Below are 17,703 nucleotides of genomic sequence, written 5' to 3'. Positions count from 1 at the left end.
TCAGAGCAACGGAGATTGAGAGAGACACAGAGATGGTGTCTTGGGTTGGCTCCTGATCTGATCGCCGGGGGGAAAGTAGAAGAGAAGAGGGTGGGGGTTTTTGTTTGTTTCAAATGCGGCTTTTTAGAGAGAGAGAGAGAGAGTGGACCTAACGATTTTGAAATTTGAAATTGGGCGGTTCAATTTAGGAAGGCAACGGTAGGGCAGCGTAATGGGTTTCTATCTCTTCCTTCCTTCCTTTCTTTCTGTGGGTTGGGCCTGAGTCAGAAATTCAGAATGCTACGCTCGTAGGCCCACTTGCCCTTATACATAATAAAAAATTATTATTATTATTATTATTATTATTATTATTATATGAAGGGAATGCTCATTATTAATTAATTATGTAAGCGAGCACGACCACTATTTTGGATAAGGCTCATCGAAAGCTAGGCGAGCTTGAGATGCAAAGTACTCGGCTCACTCGCTGGCTCTCTATCTGTCTACTACTATAAAAGTTCTTATTCCTTAGGCTAAATAGATAATTAAATATATGGGAATGAAGCATGATAGCAAATCAGCGTGGCCGGCCATCAATCAGTCTTAAGAAAAGAGAAAAATAATGGAGGAGGTCCTCTCCTCGGTTAAGATTGGATTAGGCCCAGCCTTTCCATATTAAATCCACTAAGCACTTTGGCCCAATTCCAATGTCGTCGGTTCAAGGCTCCTGTCCATCCTCCATCTGGCCAAAATCTAATGTTGTCCATTTAATATAACTATTATAATACATAAAAGTCGACAAACGGAGATGCGATTACGCTACTAAGCTAAATCACAAACGCTTAGCTTCACGTCGATTGACTTTTCGGTTAAATGAACTCCTACTATACATCATTCGCTATGTTCATCGTACTTCGGGTACTTATCCATGTCCTTTGCATATAATAATATACAGTACAATAGTATTATGAAAAATTACTAGTTTTCATGATATTTAAAAAGAATTCTCTCTAAGTTCAATGTCTTAATTAAATATTCTATAAATAGGAGACACGAAAGTTCATTTTGCACGTCATCTTTCAACCGATCATTATAGTTTTCCTTTTATTGTAATCTCAACGTGATATCGCCCGTTTTTACTATATATGTTATTTCATTTGCATAAGATTATTATAAGTATTTATTTGTCATCATCGTGATTTTTAATTCCTTTACTCCCATTCGCAATATACTTATTATGTACATTCGATATTATATATAGTTTTAACGTCATTGTTTTATCCATATTAATTCGTATATTACCACGCAAAGCGCGAGTAACAACTGGTTTGTAATTTATCACACCATATATAATGGCAATGCCAATTTTTCTGAGAAAACAGTATTCTTTCTGATTTCTGAAAACAATAGATGAATTTATTGGTAAAATTAAATATATAAATTTAATTATTTATCCTGAACCGTAAACTCATCTAATTGTTCATAATTTATTATTATATTTTTCAATACGTGTTAGGATGGTGATGGGCTGTTGTCTGCAACATGTTTTAAAAATTAGGAAGTTTCTTTTTTTTTTATAAGTAGAGAAATGGAAAGTTAGACTAACTATTTTTCTTCTCTCGTTTGTAATAGCACAAGACTCTACTCACATATACTGCGTGACAACTATAATTATTTTTTGCATTACGCTCATAAATAGATTAATTTTGAGAAAAATAAGGAAGTATGATTTGGGGGGGGAAAATCCAAAAGTAGAAACGAAAATAATATGATAGAATATGATATTGAGGTTGAGAGTTGAGAGAGCAAAATAGGAGAGACTGACACTTTGGAAAAGAAAAAGAGGGAGAGTGAAGAACAATATCAAATGAATAATATTGTCATTTAAGATCAACTTTCCTCTTTTATTTTAAATTATAGAGTGATATTAAACTAAGAATAAGAAGATATTTTTTACTCTTCAACAATCATATATATAAGGAGGTAATTACAAAATCAATCTCTTATTTAAAATATATTCGAGGAGAATCCATGATATGCACATATCGAATTGTTCTTTAAAAGATGTACTCGAGCTAAAGTTATTTTAAGAAAATACATTTCCAAAGTATTTTCGATTCCTTTGTGCCACATTTTTTCTTTCTTTTATACTATGAGGACCTTTTTAATAGATTTTCTGACTATTTTTTTTAATAGAGAAAAACGTAATTTTTCTTCAATTAAAAACAAAGGCAGTAAAATTAACAATTAACAAAGAAATAAAAAAGAGAAATAATAGGGAAGTAGCATGCATGGAGAGAGAAAAATAGAGAGAGGAGAATAATGGGCGATAGTTCTTTGGCAGCTAAATGCAATAATTGAATTTACTTATTATTTAATTCTAATTTCCTTCATATCCAACGGTTCTTAATTTTAAAAACTATATTGCAATGGGTGCTAATGGAAGAATGAAAATTATACCACCTAACTTCCTTCTTCTTTTAGATAGGTAGATAATTCGATCACCGTAAAAACAGCAAAAAGAAAAATGATAATCATGGAAAGCAAAATAATATGATATTGGTAAATGTTATTCATTATTTATATATAATATTTATCTAATAATAAAAAATAAAAGCACCAACACCGAATCCAAATTGAGTTGACTGAACAGTCAAGCGATCACATGGACTGGGCCCCGATAATATCGGAGTTGAATAGAAGCAGATAACACTAGGATTTTATTATTATTTATACTAGGAACCCGCGATGATGCGGAGTCCATAGTTTTTTTAGTCATTTATTATTATATCAATTTATGTAAAAATAAATTATACGAATAATTATGTATGAACAAATTGCTAATTTACTTTCAACTTCTTCATAATTATATATAATATTTAGCAATCTTCACGATTATATTTGAAATTTATCTAATTTCGTTCTTCTCCAATCTTTAACACCGATCACATGAGAATATACCAACTTTTAAATTTGTATTGTGTTTAGTACGATATCAATTTCGCTTCGAATTTCAGTGGTATGACAACGTAGCACTTAACGGTTCCACGTGTTTCACCAAAGCAAACCTAAGTGGGCCTAAAAGATTATTTTAAATAGGTTGTAGCCGACCCTACAAAAATGGCGGTGACCTTTGGCGCCCACTGCCTAAAAAAAAAAGAAAAGTAGTTGTGAAAGGATAAGGAAAAGGGGAGTCAATAGCTTTTTCTTGTATAAATTTCAAAATTAATATTCGATATCTCTTATCTTTAAGCAATGCCTCCAGTTTTAATCACGTGGATAAAGAACGTCCAAAAGAATTTATCGAATAAGTTGTTGCTAAGCCTACAAAAAAGGCGGTGGTAAAAAAAGAAATGAAATCGTGAAAGGAAAAGGAAGTTGGAAGTCAATAGTTTCTTCTTATATAAATTTCAAAATTAATATTTAATATATATTTTCTTCAGATAAGATCTTAAGTTTTAGTCATGTAAACATATAGAGAAAGTTTGCGATCCTTAGAGCTTTACTCTTTAATGGCTTCACCCGAGTTTGAATCTGAAATAGTAGAGTTTCATTATCTTAGACATTCGGATTTCATAATTACACAAAAAAATCAGAATTAATCGTTCTAATTAAGTTAAAAAGGATATGAGAGTTCAATTTGCAATATAGATCTAAATTTTGAAAAAGAAAAAATATTTATTTAAGCTAATTTGTATACCTAAAATTTTTGATATTTTTATTAAAAAAAATTTAGCTAAAAGTTTGGGAAAAAATATATTGGTCTGACCACGACGAACATTCATTTAGGTGAATACTAGTATGACCACAACAAACATTCATTTAGGCGAGGGGCTAATCGGGTTATCCGCTAAATTGTCAAAGCAGGATTTACAAATACTAAGAAAAAGAGGAATTTTTTTTATAAAAAAGGTAGGATTAAATGTTCATTCAGATAATTAGTCAAATCATGAAGATTATTTAGAATGAGAGGTTAATTTGACTATCAAATATCCTACCAAGTCCAACGAACATCCAAAAAATAAAATAGAAGAATTTTTTTAAAAAAAGAGTACTTTTAGAGCGGGATATTAAATAATGTCTCATAATGAGATAATAATTCTATCAATTAGATATTTTAACATGAAATCTTGGCCATCAATAATTTACAAAATTTATCCCTTATATTATAGTCCTTCAACTATTAATTTCGCAATTTTTACCCACAATAATTTGTACTTGTCCATCCCTCGTCCAATAGGTGGCCCAATCAAATTGCTACACATGTCCACGTGTAGCCAACATGTAATTGAATAATGGGCACAACCTGACCTTGATTGATTGAAATAAAACCGAACCGGTAGATTGATTTTTTCCAACTGCGATTTGGCATTATTTATTGAACCTGTTTATTCGGTTTTCCATTAGTTCATTATATCATTTTCTAACAAAATTTTCAGGTTGTTCATCCGTTCATTTTATTGTTTTCAATTCCGATCACCATGTTTGATCATCATCTAGCAATTGATATAAAGGTTTATGCATTTTTTTATCATCAAATTGCTACCACAAATAACCGTTTTTATCGCCTCTTTGTATTTTGTTGAAAAATTTGTTCACCAGAATTGAAATTTCAACTCCATCGTCAATTTCGCAATGTACTCGATATGAAAATAGCCCTTCGCCGGACGTCCCGCCGTTGCAACAGGACACTGGTTTGGATCATGATGACTAATTTTCTGTTGACATGTTTTGCTTTACTTCATCAAACCGCGCCATGGCCCAAAGGTTTTCGTAGTATTCTTGGAGAGTTCGCCCGTGGCCGGCTATGTTGATCTTTCTAACTTTTTTTTTTCGGCCTCTGATCAGTTTTTCTTTTGGCAACGATGATTTTCCTATTTTATTCTCTAATACTATGGGATATTTTACAACATTTTTTGGTGAGTTGATATTTTTCAAGGATATTTCATTCATTCATTGATTTAATTTTTCTTTCTAAATTTGTTTTGTACTATTTGCTCAGGCCAATATGCACATTACATTTGGACGAACTATGTGTGACTTGTAGAATAATCGAATTTATCATTATCACTGTATTATTTGCCTTTGTGGGTTTAACTGATTGGCTCAAGCCAATATTATATATCAATAGCACGATATGGTCTTCAATTTTTTCTTGGTCCACTTTCCCATGATGTAACTTCCTAGTTATATTCTCTAAAATCAAGGGATATCTTCGCGAAATACATTCCATAACATGTTTGGTTCCTCTCACGATTTAATTCCCTAAAATCAAGGGATATTTTAAGGAAATAACTCGCATTGATATATATCTCTACCGCGAAGAAAAACTTAAAGGGGAGACCGGTGCACGTCCTACTAGGCAAGAGAGAACAAAGTTACCTGAATGAAATAAGAGTTTGAGAAATATATCTCCTAATACGACAGTCTAGCACATGCCCTCAAATACTGCATCAAGGAGTGTCACTGCTTAATCGAGAACTTGAAGAAAAAGGACGACATATGTAATTCTTTTCTTCGTGTAATGGGAGCATCGGGGGATAAGCTAGTTTCAGGGCTCAAACGTGTCTTAGACGACGTAGAGTCTTCTAGTTCTATAATCCCCGTTGTTCACTCGAGTGGCAATGAATAAGAAGTACTCTTGTATTTTGATATTTTTAAAAGATTGGTTCATATATAAATGCACGGGTTCGAACTGATCGAACCGTTAGAAATTACAAATAGTGACTCATTTCCATTTTGGAGGAAAAACACGGCTTATAATAGTATAATAACTGTTGGATCGGGTATGTAGCATAATCGTATTCAGACTACATGCATGCAATAATTCCTTGTGAGTAAGTTGGTGGCAAGACATGTTCGTCATAAATTGGCCCGGGTTTATTATGTAACACGTCATGACCAATACACTATCTTTGATACTTTTTCAGTCTTGCTTGGGCTAATTATGATGTCGGCTCGAGCTATCAATGAATCAGTTGGGTTTCTATCACACAACATCACGATGCTTCGTAATCCTCGAACATATAAAAATCCTAAGCTCCCGAAAAGACATTGATTAATGGCATATCTTTTCAATACACGCTATACTATGACATCTACCTCTCTTCCTTGTCAATAAATAGGCATCGACATGTTAATGACTCAAATTTCTCTTATTCTTCCCATGTTTTAGTATGCACAAGTTGTGGATCTAAATTTCTTCAGTTTGGGAGAGTAAAATTCGATCTTAATGACTTCGAGCAAAACTGATTTTGGTTGATTGAATAATTTACCAAGGTCAGCCTTCAAATTATGTTCATGTTTATAGTCTAAGTTGTTGATGAATGTAGCAATGATGACAACCATCTGATAGAAATAAATATTTAGAATAAGACTAACTTTTCTTCTATTTATTTATATTAGCTCCACTGAATTGTAATGTCTGTTATAGCTTATTTGCTTAATAACAAACTGTCAAATTGGTATATTTACAGATTTCCCCTAACTAATTCTCGAATCTGCTGAAGCCATTCTAAGTACCCCGTTGAAAAACTGCCAAGTTTATATATTTATACATTGACCTTGGCTAATTCTTTAATTTGCTTAAGCCATTATAAGGAACTTGATGAAAAACAACTATGTTTGAGTTTTTATGTATTAGCTCTGGCAAATTATGTTATTCGCTAAGGCAATTCGTAAGACCCGGATGAAAAGCTGACGACTTCATATTAGCCTCGACCAATTCTTTAATCTACTTGAGCAATTCTAGATAAATAGATAACAACGAGTAATTCTAAAATGCGATTTACAGGATTGTGTTTTTCAAATTTTTACCTTTTTTTCATAAGTTTATTTTCTTTTTTTAATTCCATAATTTTAGGGATAATGATCCCATAAAAAACAAATATTCCATATTTTAAGGAAGTGAAATTAGGGAAGTTATTTATTTATTTTTTTGCAGACAACTGAAAAAAAAAGGACAGTCGTTCGTTCACTGGAAGTAGCCATCAACAATGGTGTTCATCAATTTTAAAATATGTCAACAGTTATTGCAACAATCTCGTTTCCTTTTCACAATCTTGTTGTCGTTTAATGAATTTCCATCCCGCCATGCCATATTTGTTGAATTCCGATCTTTGTCCAACTGCACAACAAGACAATCGATAATGGTCATTGTCAGTATGTAGGGGCATGGTCGGACGTAACTATTCATGAAACTAAATCATAAGATGACTAAATTCATTCGTTTGATTCATTGGATTATGTATTGTTTCATTCGGTTGTAATTATCTAATGAAAACCTAAGTCCATCTCTCTATTCTCCGGCGATGATGGAAGCCATGACCGACGATGTTGTTTCAGATGAATAACTAAATGTTTAAACCGAGTCTACGAATCAGATCGATAAATCCGAGCCGATTTAATTATGAACTGCCTTCTATAAACCGGTTATATTGAAAGATCGTTTGGTTAAAAAATATCGGGATGAGTTTCTATTGGTATGGGCAGGAGCGGTTAAAGAATCGAGTAGTAATTGTGACTCGTGTCGGCGTCTAAATGCGACACATCATTAATCTAATATATTTAATTGTTTTGGAATGTGACCCGATGATATTGTAACAAAATTCAAAAAATCGTGGATCAAAATATAAGTTTTAATACTTAAAAGATATAAAAGATATGTGTCCCATCATAGCACATTATTTGGTGTCTCATACTATAATTTTTCTTAAAAATTTGAATTGATTTTTAAAAAAAAAACCTCCGACTGTCCCCTAGTCTCAAAATGGGATCAAGAGTCACTTCTCGTGGAATTTACATATACATTAATTAGTATCACATAATAATACTAAAATAATATATTTTTTTTTTGGGGTGGGGGGGGGGGGGGGGGGGGGGGGGGGGGGGGGTTGTTGCACAAGGCCTAACAGTTTCGGTTTTGATCATTTTCTATATATAGATAATAGATTATAAGAATGCGTAATTTTTCTGAAAGTTTTGTCTAATGATATAAATATAATTTTTAAATTAGGAAAAATTCATAAATTAATTATAAGGAGCTCACAATAACACTCTATACGTATAGGTGTAGACTATCAGGTTAGACAAGGAGAGAGTCGACGTGGATCCTCCCTTGTTGACCAAAGTCAGCAGGATAGGGTAGGATAGGATAGGGATAGGAGAGGAGAGGATCCTAAGCTCATTGAAGATCTCACAGCACCGACAATCCCACGTGGCTTATGTCAGACCCAAAAAGAACACTTTTTATTTTATTTTTTATTTTTTTTCAATCTTTTGTTTTTTGATATATATATATATATATATTCCCTTTCTTTCTTTCAAGGAATAGAAGAATCGGGTCCAATGAATTTGGTTAGCGACACAACTTTTTTGGAAAATTTTGGCCCGCCACTTGACATTTGAGGAGAGAGACAACAATTTTAAATTTTAAATTATTAAGTAACATTAACTGATTTGATTGAGGATCATCTTCTTCATTTATAAATAGAATAGAGAACAGAAGGGGTCCCATCGCGACCTGCTTTCTTTCTACTAGCAAAGGCGCGGGGCAGGGTCGGTCTGTGCCCGTGCCCATGTTACTAATTGACATGTATTTTCAAGAGGACATTAAAATGTTTTCGGTGCACATTAGTGTTCCAGATTTGTTACTTGTAATGTACCTCCATGCATGCATACGAGACGAGAAGGTCCAAATATTATGCTTGTATTTGTTAGTGAAGGTGAAGGGAGATAAACAGAGGCTACGGAGTTTGAATTTCTTTCGAAACTTGTTAATCTACTTAAAAAGAAATGAGACATTTTCTTTTCCTTGTTTTAATTGCGTCAATTGAACTTGTAATTGATATTAATTGGACGAAATATGCACGAACTAGAATTATTGCATATATATGTATTGAAAAGAGGAGACGGTAGTTAAACGGGTATATAAGTGGTTAAAAATTTAGTCGTGACTTACTTTTATTTATGAGGAAGTTAATTTTCATCTTCAATAATTCAATTGTGACAATTTATATCCTTCGTGGTATCATGTTTTATCTTCTATAATTGTATATAAATACATGTAAAAAGCAGGATTACGTCCATCTAATTTGGGCGGTAATTAATTCCCTTTAAAAATGAGGAAATAGAGTAGGTGAAGTGAATTCAAGCCCTAACAAGCAACTGATCCCGTTGTACTGCTGAAATTCTACCACAGGACCAAATGTTGCTGCTGTCATTTGGCAAAGCCAAGCCTTAAAGAAAGACGAGCATTGCACTTTGTACTATATGCACAAGTTTTTATGACTGACTTGGGCATTGAGTCTATGACTTGGGTATTGAATTTACACATGCAAGTTTTTTACTGTATATATATATATATATATATTCTCTTTTCTCTTGAAATTTCTGGCATTGTGCATTCGATTGATTGCCTCTCTCTCTCTCCATCCATTGCATGCATTATATTGTCATATATGCCTTTGGCATTATTTATTTATTATTGTATCCACCACCAGTCCACAAATGCCACTACAAAACAAATGGGGAAGGGGAAGGGGAAGGGGGAGGGGAGGGGAGGGGATGGGCTCTTCTTTTCATGCATGGTTTTATTATTCGATTCTATCTACCGACGGTCGCATTGATCTTTCCGTTTCCTGATAAGCATTGGATTGGATTTGGATTTGGAGGTCTCTTCTCCGATATTCAATATTTATTTGTTTATTTCTCGATAGAAGGATTTTTATTTATGCATTTCCACCATGTTATAATTATTTCAAACGCAATTAATCAGTCCAGCTTGGAGGTTACACATGCACGATTTGATCTGAAACAAGGCTTATACACCTTAAACCTGCTATATGTGAAAGTCGGACAGACAAATCTTACAAATATATCGAGGCCCACTAGCAAGAAAGAACGCATCAAATTCCAACAGCCAATTCGATGTTTACAAAATGGGTGATAAAACATCATGAATACATCTCATCTCAATTCATGGGTCTGATGGAACAGACATGGAGCTTCAATCTTTCAGGGATATAATATATGTTAACTAATTGAAAACGGCTTGATTTTTAATGCCTGCAGCTCAGCTGTGATTGGTAAATTGAAGCCACGACGGGTTTCTGCCTCCTCGAGCATCCAATTGCAGTTTTCATGGTTTGTTTTTCTTTTCTTTTTTAATCTGTCAGCAGTTAATAATGTCATCCATTGATATGTCTGATTTTATAGTTGGATTTAATTGAATTTTAATTTTCATTGATTTGTAATAATTGTGTTGTTGAATTATAAAAAAATGTATGAAAAAATAATGAATAGTTGATAAAAAGTAATGATTGTGTTGTTGAATTGTGAAAAAATAATGAATAATTGAGGTAATTTAGTATTAAAAATTGAATTGAATTGTTAAAAAAATTAAATTAAATTAAATTAAGTAAAAATAAAATAATTATATTGAAAGATAGATGGAGTAGAGCTAAATAAAATTTCGAAACCAAACGGACTAATTAAGGGTGTGTTTATTTTTTAAAAAATTTTCAAGGTTGGGAACTGGGTCTCACTCTCCACATCTCGGTGGCCAATTCAATGTAAATAAACCCACCACCAGACAGACAGACAGACAGACAGATGCTTTTCAACGTTACTCACGTACATATATACTTTTATATTAATAATAATAATACTTTTGCACTAAATCCATCCATATTCTGAAAGTTGGACCACAACTAGCACGGCTCGTCGTAGTACCTACGCTTCAAAAACTACATGGAATAGATGCTTTGTATGTATATCCCTCTCTTAGGATACGGTGGAAGCTTCCTCCCGAAAGGCAGAGCCAAATCCAGACCAAGCCCAAACGAGAGGAGAGGAGAGGAGAGGAGACGAGAGGGAGGGTAAGTTCAGTTGTATGTATTTTTATTTATTACGGAAATGCCGCTGGCATGAATTATGGAGAAAAAGCCGGTCCCATGGAAATTTGCAGACAGCCAGACAGACAAAGTGCCACCGAGGGGAAAGACTACTCTGGATTCAGCCATCCACATTATTATCTAAATCCATCTCAACGTGATTTCTGGCCCCAATCTCTCTCTCTCTCTCTCTCTCTCTCACGCACAGTGTCCTCACTCTTCTCTTCCAGTATAAATAAATAAATATATAAATGCACCTTAATGCTATATATAAACCCCCTGTATAAATAAATAAATAAATAAATATATAAATATATATATATATATATATATATATATAAATGCACATAAATGCTATATATAAACCCCCCCCAATCCCATCTCTCTCAAGTCTCAACTTACTTATTAGGAAGGAGCACATGAAAATGGCAGCTCTTAACCTCAGCTCACTTGTTCTTGCCTCATCCTTCCTGTTGCTGCTCTCCAGTTCTGCCATTGCAGCAGCACCAGCACGAGCACCACCCCCACCCTCGTTGGAAGGTAAGTACGTACAAACCCATCAGTTACTTCTCGATCCGAAAGCTGTGGGTGGGGTTCTTTCTTTACCGATACATATACATGCATGCATATTTTAATATTCTTCTTCTCTTCCGTCCGTCCTTCCATTTTTTAGGGCTCCTCAGAAATGGCAACTTTGAGATCTCCCCCAAGTCGAGCAACCTCAAGAAGACGGTCATCATAGGCAAGCACTCGCTCCCCGAATGGGAGATCCACGGCCTCGTCGAGTACATCTCCGGCGGGCCTCAGCCCGGCGGGATGTTCTTCCCCGTAGCACACGGGGTCCATGCGGTTCGCCTTGGGAACGAGGCCTCCATCTCCCAAACGATACCGGTCAAGCCAGGGTCGCTCTACGCCCTGACCTTTGGGGCATCGAGGACCTGTGCGCAGGACGAGGTGCTGAGAGTGTCGGTGCCTCCGCTGTCGGGGGATCTCCCGTTGCAGACGCTCTACAGCAGCGATGGCGGGGACGTCTATGCTTGGGGGTTCAATGCCACTTCTAACGTGGCCAAAGTGATCTTCCACAATCCCGGGGTTCAGGAGGATCCTGCCTGTGGCCCTCTCTTGGATGCTGTTGCCATTAAAGAGCTATTCCCTCCAAAGCCCACCAGAGGTAACAACCATATAATTTAACGCAACATAACATAACATATAAACATTCACCCCTCCCCTCCCTGCATGCTCTCCTATACATATACATATATATATGTGTGTGTGTGTGTCTCTTATCTCTTTTTTTGCTTGCTGGATATACTTACTATATATAACCGCATCGCAAGTTCAGTTCAGTCTCTAATTAATTACAGAATCGAAACATCTGCTTATTTATGCTATGAGATTTTTGCAGCTAACCTGGTTAAGAACCCTGGCTTCGAGGAAGGTCCTCACCGCCTCTTAAACTCATCCAACGGAGTCCTCCTCCCTCCCAAACAGGAAGATCTCACTTCCCCACTTCCCGGGTGGATCATCGAGTCCCTCAAGGCTGTGAAGTTCATCGACAAGAAGCACTTCAACGTTCCGTTCGGGCTCGCCGCGGTGGAGCTTGTGGCGGGGAGAGAGAGCGCAATAGCCCAGGTCATCAGGACAGTCCCCAGCAAGTGCTACACGATGACATTCACCGTGGGGGATGCCAAGAACGGCTGCCATGGATCTATGATGGTCGAAGCTTTCGCGGATAAGGAGACCTTCAAAGTCCCCTTCCAGTCTAAGGGGAAGGGCACGTCCAAGACCGTGAGCTTCAAGTTCAAGGCCCTCGCAGCAAGGACAAGGCTCACCTTCTTCAGCTCATACTACCACACGAGGATTGATGACTATGGGTCCCTTTGTGGTCCTGTGCTCGACCAAGTTCAGTTTGCCCCACTGGCTAGATGTTAGATCTATCTAGTAATTAATAAGAAATAAAATTAAATTAGACGCAAAAAAGAAAAAAAAAAGGTTTATTAATAGCAATATACGGAGTCCACCAGGAACGGGTTTCCCCGTTTTCCATTGAGAATCTCTCCTTTTTTTTTTTTTTTTTTTTTTTAAATTGAGGGTGTATTTTCACCATAGACCTAGATCAGGCACATGATAAGCTCGTAAGTTGTCTGAAACATTTAATGGCCGTTCTCCGAATTTTCCGTGCTATTGTTGAAGAGAAGATGCGATCTGTATTTGTATTGTATTGGCAAGATATTGCAAAAGGAAGCAATTCAAATGAGATCTATTAGTTCATCAGAGGAGAAAATTATATTCAGTGTGATCCGCTACGAGAATGAATGAGCGTTTTGTGTTTGTCAACAGAAAACAGCCCCCCGCGGGACACAATGAGATCAACCATTTTATCTTCATTTATCCAACAATTCAAAGCATCCGCATCTGGCCTTCCATGCGCTTGGGCACTCGACCTTCAATTTTGCCCGGTTAGTTCTCCAGAGTACAGTACACTGCTCCCGGTCAGTTCAATTTACCATCGACTCGACAGCGTGTAGCATGGATGGCCCTGGTCCTGGTCCTGGTTTGGAGATTTTAGGCTCCAACCTTCTTTACCCACTAAAATAAAATAGACACCCGCACAGAAGCATTATGATTTTGATGCGCCCGATAAAGCATTCAGCCATTGCAAAGTAGTAAAACACAAGGAATTTATTATTAACTGCTGTTTCAAATTGTGCAATGACAGTAAGCTTATTTAGCATATATACTGGTCTCGAATAAGGATTGCAGATCCTCCATCTGCTTAACAAAAAATTGGGCAGGAATGTATCCCGCAGTCCGTATATAGCAATCTCTGTTCCTACCGGGTCTCATCTAAGATTCCGACAAGACACTTCTCCAGCAAGAATTCCGCATTCACCCAGGCATGATATTTGTCTGAACAACAGATAAGGACTCCCAACAATTATGGAAGTCAACAAGATATGCAACTGAGCTGACGCAGCCCTGCAATGCAATTAAAACTCAGCCATGCCCCTCAAGCAGCCTCCACAATAAACGCTTGACCAAAGTTATTTCACAGAGAAATCAATGGCTATGGGATAACGATCTTGGCTGTTCCATAATTTTATTTTATTATTTTTTGCTTTTGAGAAATGATAAAATGTCCCATTGCATATATATATTAGAAGGAGCTCGTGGTGGGAGGGAAGAAGCTCCTGCATCCATTCAAAATTTGATAAAAGTTTTTCCAGCAAAAAGAAGTAGACTGTCATCGAGAGATCAGATGTGAGAATCACCAGTTAATATTGTATGAAAGTAGAGAACTGAGAAAAAGGATACTAAATAAAGATGTACAATCTTTTCCGACAGCCTTCATTAGTATATCAACACCTGCAAGACCAACCCGGATAGAGCAATTAGCTTGCATTTAGACCCAAGTACAACAGTGTACAATCTATCCGTATAACACTTGCAAAACCAAGTTTTTTGCTTGCATGATCAACATTCTAGCAATAGAAGGATGAACCTCCCGAGGTATATAAGGTCTGCTTGAGCCAGTCAAGCTTTAGGTCAAAGAATAAGACAAGCCAAGAATAAGAAGGACCATAGAAACTAAAGCTAGAATTGTAATTTGCAGATATGCATTATGACCTACAACATTCTCTAGTTGACATCTAAACCATAAACAACATATATTCATATCCCCATAAAACAGAAGCAAGAAAGTCTAAATTCCTAAGGATTAATTGATGAAATAATAATATATATACAAGAAGGTTCCATTACAAGATTAAGATATATGTCCATACCACCAGGATGAAACTTCATGTACGGAGACAAATTGTAGACGCGACCCTTTAGAACAGTCCACATCGAACCTTCCATCCGGTGTTCTTTAACCTCATTCATCGAAATGAGCCTCCTATTAGACTGTCCCTTCAATCCTGAGATCAAATGCCACGAACTCATGTTTAAACAGCACTTTTGTAACAGCAGGAAATATCCAACAGTTACACTTGACAAGTAAAAAAAGTATGAGGTTACATAATAAAATACATTACACATGCAAATTATCAGATGTTAACTCCATAGACAATAGACAATTTGCCCAAGTAGATTTATGTTAGCAAACACTTGAGGATAATAGTTACCATCCTTTTTTGAAGAAGCCTCTTGGTTACAAAGGGTAAGGCACCCTTCTACCTTTATGAAGGTTGAGTGAAATGTTGTAGATGAATAAAGAAAAATGCAGAAACAGGCTTTGATTGGGAATAATTATATTTATTTGGAGTTGTAATGATTGAATTGTTGAATTATGGGAAAAAGTGAAAAAAAGTAATGAATAGTTGAGAGAAAGTAATGATTGTATTATTGAATTGTGGAAAGAGTAATGAATAGTCGAGAGAATTTAGTATTAAAAATTGAATTGAATGGTAGTTAAGATAAAAAATTAAAGAAAAAGGGAAAAAGTAATAACTGTGTTGTTGAATGGAAGATAAGTGAAGTTAAAGTGGAGTGGAGTTAAAAAAATTACTCACTTGCCAAACAAGGCCTTTTTGAGGGTTCAAGTAGAGTTAATATTACCGTTTGATTACCAACCAGGGTACATATACTCTTGTAGAGTTCAAGATTTTGGGGCAATTTTTCATTTTACTTTTGAACATTCATAAGGCAATAATAGAACTGATTAAGCTGGAATCAAACTCATATTCCGGTGAATATCTAATTAGCACCTGCAAGGTCAGGATGCATGCGGGTGAGTTTGAGCCAATCCATTTGGCTATAGCCTTTCTCAAAAGGGACCTTCGCCCGAGCTGCAGGTTTCTTTCCCCCAGCCTTCAGCTCCTGTGGATTCGTTGCTGAAGTTCTAGCATCTCCTGGAGTTGGGTTGCTCACTTTCTTCAGTCCGGATCTATCGGTAACCTTGAAGGACAAGGATCCAACAGTTGCTTGCCTAGTTGAGGTGGGATTATCTTGTGATTTGTCCTCCGAGAGCAAACCACTATTCTGACCACCTCCAGAGTCAGTTGACGAATCGTCATTTATCTTTATACCACCAATATCAGGCACAAGCTTCTTCCCCTCTTCGCTAACGGGTGCACCTACCTACAGAGACAAAATCCCTACCAGTTGGTACCAGAAGCATGGAATTATGGCAGATTCTCAAGATGAAGGGGAAAGCAAGCTGCATGCAAAGATTTTGTCAGCCTCAGATTTATCAACTTGTCCGCACTTGAAACCTCAATAGATTTTCCCTTCACTACAAGAGACGCTTCAGCATAATGAGAAAAAGGCAGTTTCTATATACATGGCAAAATTAAGAAGTCGAGATCGAAATAAGTGAAAGCTGTCTGGCTTGCCATCAGCTATATAAATAGGCAAACAGTGATGAGTATTAGAAAGCGACTTCCGCTTCAAGTAACCTTCAGCTCAACAATGGAGTAGAGCAGACTTGCCTGGCAGAAAGTGAAATCACTATCGTTGTCCATCTGGCTCAGAAAGAAAACACCTGACTTCTCTGATGTTAATCAGCTCTGATTTGTACGTGTCCGTGGACTGTACGAGCAACAGAATCAGTCAACTCAAAACTCAAGCATTCCTGTGATCAAGCAAGAGGACGTGATTGGATGAGCACAATCAGCAATCGGAGCTCAAAATCAGGAAGTGATACACAGATAGAGGTAATACCTTCAAAGGGTTCGTACGCTGCAGCTTCAGATTAAAATGAGAAGTCTGCTCAAATTCCTTTGAGCTCAAACAACCTTATGAGTATGGAGACGAACACTACCCTCTAGGAAAGGTTCCTAGATTTTGGAACCAGAGTCCGGAACCAGACCCTATCCAGAATCTGGGTACCCGTTTGGAACCTGCGGAGTGGGGATAAATTCCACCTTCTCAAGTAAAGGTTTCCTAAATTTCCTCAAACTAATAACAATCCTACCCAGATGAATCACGTTTGTATTTAAGTAATTTGTTTCGAATTGATCGAGTTAAGTTCGTTTCCAGCGAATATGGGAGCATGAAGAACTCTTCCAGTTTCACACAACAGGCTGCAACTGATCATAGAGTAAGCAACAAATGAACACAAATGATAACAGAAAATGAAAACCCAATCTGCTCAGCAGCATTGACTGACCAAATATTCCAACCAAAAAAAATGTGTGTATGTGTGTATGTGTGTGTGTGTTTTTTTTTTGTCAGAGTTAACAACTTAATGCTCTTATTATGGTTAGCCAAGAAAATGAGAAAAAGAACGGACGGTGAAAAAAGCTCGTACATTCTGATGAGAGTCATGAGACCATGCCCTTCTCCACAAAGAACTCAAAAAAACCAAAATTTTCCAAATTTCAGTCAAAATTGACACGGAAACCAGAGAAGGCCAAGCCAAAGGAGAGACCTGAGAGGAGTAAGAGAAGTACCCAAATTGTGCGAAATCCCCAGTCTAGGGTTTCCACGAAATTCAGGAAATTGGGGGTGATTTATCGATTCTCTCGGGAGCAGCAGCAGCTGGTCAAGGTGGAGTGGGAGTGGGAGGCCGCAGCTGGAGCTGGTCGCAGTGGAACGGGAGGCTGAAGCAGCAGCTGGTCGGGCAGGAGCAGGAGGCTAGAACAGCAGCTGGTCAGGGGGGGCTGGAGCAGTAGCTGGTCGCGGAGGATCAATACGGAGTGGCAGCTGGTCGGCGGTCGGGGTGGAGCAAGAGGGAGCAGCACGTCGTGGTGGAGCAGGAGCAGCAACGGCTGCCGGGAGCAGCAATGATCGCCACGCCGGTCAGGGAAGGTCTGGAGAGGACGGCGGAGGCGTTAGACGAGAGGGTGAGGGTCGGGTTGGGGGTGGGGGTGGGGTGGGAGCGGAAGGG

The 17,703-nt window shown here is 37.0% G+C and overlaps 2 protein-coding genes across 5 annotated transcripts; one reads left to right on the top strand and one right to left on the bottom strand.

Moving 5' to 3' along the window:
• Positions 1–11,244: 11,244 nt before the first annotated feature.
• Positions 11,245–13,128, top strand: LOC116208564. Its single transcript, XM_031542077.1, has 3 exons — positions 11,245–11,411; positions 11,545–12,042; positions 12,277–13,128. Exons 1-3 carry the CDS (start codon positions 11,291–11,293, stop codon positions 12,801–12,803), a joined length of 1,146 nt encoding a protein of 381 aa, XP_031397937.1. The 5' UTR covers positions 11,245–11,290; the 3' UTR covers positions 12,804–13,128.
• A 406-nt stretch (positions 13,129–13,534) lies between these two features.
• LOC116208572 (cytochrome b5 domain-containing protein RLF) lies at positions 13,535–17,703 on the bottom strand. 4 transcript variants are annotated; one of them, XM_031542090.1, is made up of 7 exons: positions 17,267–17,703; positions 16,536–16,714; positions 16,304–16,446; positions 15,581–15,953; positions 14,657–14,791; positions 14,187–14,237; positions 13,535–13,781 (listed from the first exon to the last, which is right to left on the bottom strand). In XM_031542090.1, the coding sequence occupies exons 3-7, from the start codon at positions 16,334–16,336 to the stop codon at positions 13,705–13,707; spliced, it is 669 nt and encodes a 222-aa protein (XP_031397950.1). In that variant the 5' UTR covers positions 16,337–16,446; positions 16,536–16,714; positions 17,267–17,703; the 3' UTR covers positions 13,535–13,704. The 4 variants fall into 4 exon arrangements, with proteins under 4 accessions (XP_031397950.1, XP_031397967.1, XP_031397975.1 ...); XM_031542107.1 differs by having other exon boundaries at positions 16,304–16,403; XM_031542115.1 differs by lacking the exon at positions 16,536–16,714 and having other exon boundaries at positions 16,304–16,403.

This window comes from Punica granatum, chromosome 1 (genome assembly GCF_007655135.1).
Source record: "Punica granatum isolate Tunisia-2019 chromosome 1, ASM765513v2, whole genome shotgun sequence".
Lineage (NCBI taxonomy): Eukaryota > Viridiplantae > Streptophyta > Magnoliopsida > Myrtales > Lythraceae > Punica > Punica granatum.
Note: the sequence above shows the minus strand (reverse complement) of the source record. Positions and strands in the feature narration are given on the sequence as shown.

Bases quoted from the DNA above. Each gene is read 5' to 3' on its own strand.
- LOC116208572 (XM_031542090.1), bottom strand. From the start codon at position 16,336: ATGGACAACGATAGTGATTTCACTTTCTGCCAG. The intron at 14,792-15,580 runs GTGCTAATTAGA...ATTTGATCTCAG, and splicing joins CATGCATCCTGACCTTGCAG to GATTGAAGGGACAGTCTAAT. The intron at 13,782-14,186 runs GTATCCTTTTTC...TCTGTTGTTCAG, and splicing joins AGATTGTACATCTTTATTTA to ACAAATATCATGCCTGGGTG.
- LOC116208564 (XM_031542077.1), top strand. From the start codon at position 11,291: ATGAAAATGGCAGCTCTTAACCTCAGCTCACTTGTTCTTGCCTCATCC. The intron at 11,412-11,544 runs GTAAGTACGTAC...TCCATTTTTTAG, and splicing joins ACCCCCACCCTCGTTGGAAG to GGCTCCTCAGAAATGGCAAC. The intron at 12,043-12,276 runs GTAACAACCATA...AGATTTTTGCAG, and splicing joins CCCTCCAAAGCCCACCAGAG to CTAACCTGGTTAAGAACCCT.